This window comes from Haemaphysalis longicornis, unplaced genomic scaffold, assembly GCF_048455015.1.
Source record: "Haemaphysalis longicornis isolate Haplotype H1 unplaced genomic scaffold, Haemaphysalis longicornis Haplotype H1 scaffold_2, whole genome shotgun sequence".
In the NCBI taxonomy this organism is placed as follows: domain Eukaryota; kingdom Metazoa; phylum Arthropoda; class Arachnida; order Ixodida; family Ixodidae; genus Haemaphysalis; species Haemaphysalis longicornis.
This window is the reverse complement of record NW_027526295.1, coordinates 16,970,545-16,978,020: the sequence shown is the minus strand read 5'-3', so window position 1 is coordinate 16,978,020 and position 7,476 is coordinate 16,970,545. Positions and strand designations below refer to the sequence as shown.

At 48.2% G+C, this 7,476-nt stretch overlaps 1 protein-coding gene across 1 annotated transcript; it reads right to left on the bottom strand.

The window, feature by feature from the left end:
- Nucleotides 1–5,118: 5,118 nt before the first annotated feature.
- LOC144167842 (uncharacterized) lies at nucleotides 5,119–7,266 on the bottom strand. Its single transcript, XM_077697001.1, has 4 exons — nucleotides 6,305–7,266; nucleotides 6,087–6,222; nucleotides 5,785–6,027; nucleotides 5,119–5,532 (listed from the first exon to the last, which is right to left on the bottom strand). The coding sequence occupies exons 1-4, from the start codon at nucleotides 7,264–7,266 to the stop codon at nucleotides 5,119–5,121; spliced, it is 1,755 nt and encodes a 584-aa protein (XP_077553127.1).
- Between the last annotated feature and the right edge of the window lie 210 nt (nucleotides 7,267–7,476).

Sequence of the window (7,476 nt, the reverse complement as noted above, 5' to 3'; positions counted from 1 at the left end):
GTCGCATCAGCTTGGTGAAGACGGCGGGAGTGGTTTTGATTCGAACGGTATGTAACGGAACTGATAAAGTCCCGACGTTGTGGAAAAGGCAGTCTTGGGTTTGGACTCCTCCGAAAGAGGAATTTGCCAGTACCCCTTTACACAGTCTAATTTGGAAAAGTACTTTCTGCCGCCTGCGGCCGCAAATACGGCATCGGCTCGGGGCATTGGTTCTGAATGGGCGACTAGTATGTTGTTGAGTTTTCGGTAGTCTATGACGAACCGATTGGTATGGGCTTTTTCACCAGCAACACGGGGACATCGATTCTTCTATGATGTCCAGGGCCTTCATGTCCTGCACTTCCTTCTCCATGTTCTCCACCGTAGCAAACGGCAGTGGGTATTGTTTTACGTGAACCGGGATGTCGGTGGTGAGCTCCAGGTGACATTCTACCAAATTAGTTTTTCCCAGAACGTTCAAGACAACCTTAGAATGTTGCTTCAGTTCTGCCTCAATTTAGGCCTTTGGCGTTGTTGTAAGGTGTGGCCAAAGTTTGACGTCAGCGATGCCTTCCGTCTTAACAAAGTTCGGAACCGGTACACCGCTCTCTTCACTCGGTTTAGACACGCCGCTCTCTTCACTCGGTTCACTCGGTTCGATCGTCTTTTCGGCGTTGGGTTTCCTTTCTTTGTACTTCTTTAGCGGGTGTAGCCCTAACGAACCCATTCCCGTTTGACCTCTTCCCGTGTGAACCCATTCCCGAAACGCCCTTCCCGCTTGACCCGTCCCGTGTGCGCCCGTTCCCGAAACGACCTTCCTGTTTGGGCGCTTCCTGTTTCAGCCCGTTCCCAAAACGCCCTTCCCGTTACAACCCGCTCCCAAAGCGCCCTTCTCATTTGAACCCGCATCGTTCCAACCCATTTGAATTTCTGAAAACATGCGTTACCGTCTTCGAAACTGTTCCCCAAAATGTGCTTAGAAGCAACGGGTCATGCACTAAAAACTTGTATGCATCAAATTTTCCGGAATCGACCGATATTTCCGGCCGATAAAAGTTTCCGAATGCCTTAGACCGATACTGCTCTCTTGACACAAAATTTGTAGCAGCGAAAGTGTACTAGAAAGATACCAAATATCTTGAGTAATGCACGCATTGGATTTTTCTGCAGTTGGTGTTCGTACGTGCGGCTGAAATTTGTTTATCAGCCGCGCTTATGCTCATTGTTTGGAGCGTAGCTTTGTCTTTGGGTTAGAGAGATCTATAGATCAAAGATGTCCGTAAGAAAGACTTCAAAAAAGGCAAAACCATGTGCAGAAATCTGAGAATTGGCTACTAATGCCTTTCCTACGTGAGTAGTGGGCAGATTTTTTTATTTATTTACCGATACTTTACGGCCTGGTCGGGCTCATGCAGGAGTGAACATAAAAACACATCAGTATTCGTTATCGTAGTTTAAAAACGCCCAACACAAATAAGTAAAAGACATAAATATGTATAGACGCAAAGTGGTCCGAACAAGGATATGCATTCGTAATGTATTCAAATTTTAAAACACGACAATTCAACCAGAACACATATTTCCAATACGTTGGAGAAAATTCTTCTAACGATACCGAGTTCAGTGTTCATTCAGTTAGCTTATTCGAGTAAGAAATTGCACGAGGACAAAAAAAAATCGCTCCAATCCACCTAGTGAATGTGGTTGGAAAGCAAAGCTGTAAACGGCACCCATAACGATTACCCATGCGACGTCACTTAAATTCACTCACATCGCTCTACGAATAGTAAATCCAGAGAGAAGTGAAATGCACTTAACCACACCATTTATTACTTCAAAGAGATATTCTTGGTAAGGTTAAATTAATGCATGATGCATGAACGGTGTTTGGTTGAGTGACATGAGTGGAAACTTTTTTTTATAAAATTAAAGTAAACTCCAACCCGGTGTTAGACGATCTGACTTCTCCGTCTCTGCGCCGCGGACAGATGCGAGGAGATTTGCCGCAGAGAAGAAGGAGGAGGAGTAAGAAATACTTCTGTTCAGTTTTATGAACGGCCCAGAGTGCAGGATTCCTTCTTCTGTGGGACCCATATGCAGTCCGCGCGGCATTTGTTGTTCTGTCCACCCGCTGAAGCTGGGTAGGTAAAGAGGGCCTGGACAGCAGCATCTCCTATTGCACTTGTTGGGTAGTTGAGGGAAAGAGAGGAGGGTGCTCAGGGCTAAAGTCGCATACCCCGATTACGGGGCAGAGTGTTCCTACTTCTAAGCAAAATTTACATTCAGCGTCGTAGCGATTCGGATACATTAAGTGAAGACGCGTAGGCTGTGGGAAGGAGCCCGGATTGTATGAGCCGTAGGGTAGTTTGTTGTTCTCTGGAAAGGTCAGGGTAAGCCAAAGGTACGGTCTGTCTCAGAAGGCGATAATGCTGGGTTATCTCCATGAACGTGACAAGCGGGTGACTGTCCTCGTCCAGCTCCATGACACGGGAGGTAAAAGCGCAGGCTTGTTGGGTGGACGTATTTGTTGCCCTCCATTGAAGCGTGAGGGGGTGTCCAGATGAGCTGAATGGAATCATTTGGGGAGGGGTTTTTCAGCACACGCAGTTCAAGTCAGGACACCCAACCCGACTGGTAATTCCAGTAGGCTTGCTGGGAATTGGTGACTACCCTCCGAAACCCTGGCTGAGTGAGAGCCAAGGTGATGGCTCCCTCTTCTGCTGCGTCATTTCTTGGGTCCTAAGCGAGGTACACGCAAGGAGGTTGGTTATGGAGGTAGCCCCGATGATGGCGTATTGCTGCCCTCGATGTTTGTAGGCGTCTGTGTAGATAACTGCATGATCCCCACCGAAGGTGGTGTTTAGCGCTTGAGCCCGTGCTTTTCGGTGACCCTCGTCATGTGAGGGGTTCATATTTATAAGCAAAGGGAGCATTTTTAGTTTTAGTCGCCAAGCGTCTGGGAGTACGTCAAGCAGAGTGACATTCTGGGCTGCCCAGCCAATCTGGTGAACCATACGGTTATCCACCGCAGTTCTGAGTCGGGCCTTCTGGTTAGAAACATGGCCTTCTATCAGCTCTTCCACCGTGTTGTGGAGCCCCGTGCTAAGCAGCCTCTGTGTGGACGCACTCATGAGAAGACCAATGGCCTGCTCGACCGCCTTTCAAATCATTATATAAAGCATGTCTATGTCTTCCTTGTCGAGAAGAATACAGGGGGTTCACGTATGCGACTCTCGAGAGGACAAAAGCTTCAATTAATTTAAAGGTACCAGATTCCTTTAGGCCTCGCTTCTTGGTGGCAACTCGCCTGATCATGTGTATGATGTGATTATAGCTGTTTTTTAGGCGCTGCAAGGAGACGTCTCTCTTCGTGTTAGCCTCGAGATGTAGGCCCAGGATCTTGATGCTGGGGCTTGGAGTGATGGCCTGGCCATCAAGGAGTATTTGAAGGTATTCCTTGGTTTCGCGTGAGGGCGGGCGACAAGGAGCTGTGATTTTTCACTTGAACACTGGAGTCCACAGGCTTTAGCACATTGGCGTACTAGAAGTGAGATGCCATGCATTGGTGTGAGCTTCCTTTAATTTTTGTAAGTCTTAGCACATGAGCAAGGTGCGCAAAGGGCCGCTAGAGTGGCGTGAGTGGTCGCGTGATGCTTTCACGTGCTCCCAAACCGGCGTGAGGGTGCCTAGTACCCATCGCTGCCGCGGCGGCGCCACCATTCCGGGACTGGTCCGCCTTCGGGCGGGTTGCTTCGCGCCCTTCGCGCACTCGTGCCGGTCGTGGATTCGAGGTGTCATCATCATTTATTGTACCCTTAAAGGCCCCTTGCGGGGTATTACATAAGGGGGGGGCGAAATAATAGTACACACATAGCAAGAATTCAGACAGTAATACAGGAACAATTCCGACATACATTCGTGTAAAGAAAGTGAAGACCTACAGGCATGAAAAGAATAAAAAGGGGGGGGGGGCAAAACAATAGCACACATATAGCAAGAATTAAGACAATAAAACATAAACAATTCCGACATACATTCGTGTAAAGAAAGGGAAGACGAACAGGCATGAAAAAAGAAATGAAAAGAGAGAAGGGGGAGGGAGAGAGGTGAGCAATTTCAAGAAGTCAAAGTTTCCCTAGTCCGCCAAAAAAAAAAAAAGCTAGAAAGAGCAATGAACTGACTGAGGGCGTCAACCGTATGGCATTTGAAACGCGTGCCAATGCCCTATGAACGAGCAGCCAGAAGGGCGCCGGCCTGCCGGCCTGAGTACTCTCACACGGTCACAAGCTTTTGGCGTCAGTGAGCCGGCTAATCCCCTTGCCCCAAGGACCATGCAACAATGGGCGAAGCACTCGGAGTAGAGTTCCCCACTCTTTGCGCTCAGTGCCCCAAAATATTCCCGGGAGGACAAGGCAGGGCAAGAACGACGACCGCAGACAGGCGTTCTACGCTCAAGAGAAGAGGCGTTCTACGCTCAAGAGAAGCAAGATATGGCATGAGCCTGTGTTCATGTTATGCCTGTTAAAATCCAGAGACGATTAACGGCTGCCGAGCTTGTTTTGATCAAAACGGGAGTTAAAATTCCGTTCGCGCCCGGCTAATTTACTAGCATTGCTGTGTCTTGCATTGCCTGGCATGCTCATTGTGCCGTGAGAACCGGCAGCGATTCGCGTTTTGGTAGCATGCTGTGACTGCAGGTCAGTATATACAGGAACTTTTGAATGTTTAAGATAGTATACGTTTTTCCTAGTGCACTAAATAAAACACGACAATTAGACACACAGGACTTGATTTCTCGTAGTTTTGGGAAATTTGGGGACACTGCTTTGGTAGTTCTGCCGGAACTTTTTTTTTATTTTGACACCACAGTTTGAATATACACACACAGAGCAACAATAGGGCCATAGTTAGTAAGCAACTTTGAGCGTGCGAATGTCAGGCAGATCTTTCAATGCATATACAAACTCCACAAAATTGCCCTAAGGAAATATATACACAAATATTCAACAATTTACAGTACGACGCGCAGCTCTCATGTGTTTCCACATTCATCCAGGGGAACGTACGTGCTTTGTTTTGACTTCGGAGATAGTCCCATGGCCCTTCACAAAGTTCAATGAAAAGCGATTCCACGTGACATCAAAGTCTCAGCACCTTTCGTGACAGGGGCTTTTGGGCTAGCTTTACAATCCGATCCACGGTTGCATTGACATTTCCGGCCCAGTTGCCGAGCAAAGGTCGCAGTAGTTTTTTGAGAAGAACTTCGGAAAGTTCCTTGGTGTGGTCGGCGTCATCCACGTCGCAGGTCAAAGCGGAACACTGCGTGAAGTGCGGGAGGAGTGCCGAAAGAAGAAGACTGCACAATTTACCGCTCCGTCTGACCTCTGGTGACTTCATGACTTTGCTAACGAATGTGCACATTAGCTTGCAGATGCCGATAATTTCAATGGAAGGGTACTTGAGGTGGCCATTATCCAGCTGCTTTATCATGCCGTACAGTCCTGCAGTAGGGTTCTGCACCTGCAGCAGAGCCTTGCATGCTTTGCACTGCACCTGAGAATCGCAAATAAAAAAAACAAATACAAGCAAAATGTTAGTCAGCCTCACCATGAGTTAATGTTCGTATTACTTGAGTTTTGCTACCAGCACTGAACTGAACTGCCCAACATTTTTGTGAAGCTTATTTCACGGCTTAAAACTAATCTGAGGGAAAGTAATAAGAACAGGACGACAGGATTAGTCTGATCGCCAGAAGAGCAGGACAAAATGACAGCATGACATTAAAAAAAAATCAAAGTTCCATACCTTTTCCTCGCAAGCCCGGACGATGTAGCCAGCCAAAAAGGCGAGTGGTGAAATCTCGAAGTCAGCTTTCGCTTCGGAAGAGTAATTCACGAACTCCAGCTCGCTTGCAAGCTCTCTCGAGGCCCATTCTACCACAGCAGGTCGGGCAGCGAGGTCGTCATCCCGAACTGCTAGACTGAGGGGCGTCCTGGTCTCAGAGCTGGAGGGGGCGTTGCCACTCTTCGTAGCGTGCAGTATGCCAACCTGGAAGGAAACGCGAAGTGAGATTTTGTTTTGTGCCAAGCCGTTATCGATTTTCGTACCTTTAGGAGCTTCTCCACGGTGAACACTGCTCTCCTGGCATCCACCCGGTCATTGCCACCGTTGCATTGCCTCACACAGCTGAACAACGACTCTACAGGGTCGCTGTTGAAGCTACGGGTCAATACGTAGCGGAAGCTGAAATTTGAAAAAAAAAAACAGTTTTAAAACCTTGGTTCAATAGGGAAGAGCAGAAAGTACGATGAGAGAAAAAACTTACTTTGCATGATCGAGAAGGTACTCAACGGTTGCCACTGTCGACCTTGTGGTTAGAAGTGTCGCCTCGTACGTTTCTTTCGTCATCCTGTTTTTTGATGGGCCACCGGAGAGCTGGAGGTCCTCCAGATAGGTGACGAAATCTACCTCTAGCCATGAAAGCCGCTCGTCGTCAGACGTAGAGAATGGTTCTTCTTGCCGTCGGCGGGGTCTCACAGAACCAATGTCATGAAGGGCGTACCACTTGGAAACCATCTTCATGAAAGCAATGATGGGCAGGCTGTCCTGAAAATCTTCAGCGTCCGAGTGGCACTCTGGGTTTTGCTGAAGGAACTGCAAAGTGGCTATCACTTCAGCTGAGAAGATCTGCGTTGCTCTAGCTACTTTCATTTTCTCCAGGTTATTCGGTTCCACATGAGCCCGCGTAAGGAATCTGACTGGTTTCACAAGTAGCTGGGTTTGCATCTCGAACAGTTTCTTCAGGTACACACCGCCTTGAATTAGCTGCCCTCCGTCCAAAATCTCCCGCTCGAGGAAATTGGTGCGCAGATTTTTGATCAGGTGATTCGGGTCGAACGAGAGAAAAAGCGGGTCGCCTTCACGCATGGGATGGGGGACCGCGTGGACAAGTGCGTCCTCGCCCGAAAAGCTCTTGAAGAGAGAAACGTTCGTTTGGTGATTGTCGGTCACAACTCTCACTATGCGAAAACCCGCTTCTTCAATGGCCTTCATCACCTCGAGCGTCATGAAATAGAGCTGGTCGCCCTTCAAACATCGAGTGAAAAAATAACCAACCGGAATGACATATCTGGTGGAGAGGCCTCTGAGAACGAAACAGAGCAATCTATTTGCGACTTGAGGGGTTGTTGTAGAATATTCTTCCGGACTATCTTCAGAGCCCATGTCGACAAGGCCAAAAATTTTGTCGATTTGCCGATCGTAGATGACCTTCTGTTGAATCGACATTTCGTCGATGATGAGTGAGCAAAACTGCTCTTGTTCGACGCTCAGCCCTTGCACTTCCACGCGGAGGCGCTCTTTAATTAACGGAGTGACTCCGATTTCTCCTGCAGACTTGCCCACATACTTTTGTAGGGTCGAACGACAGGGCAGCGTGAAAAGGCCTCGGGATCGGACATGAGCGTAGCCTTTGTTGGAGCATGCCTTCCAAAGGAC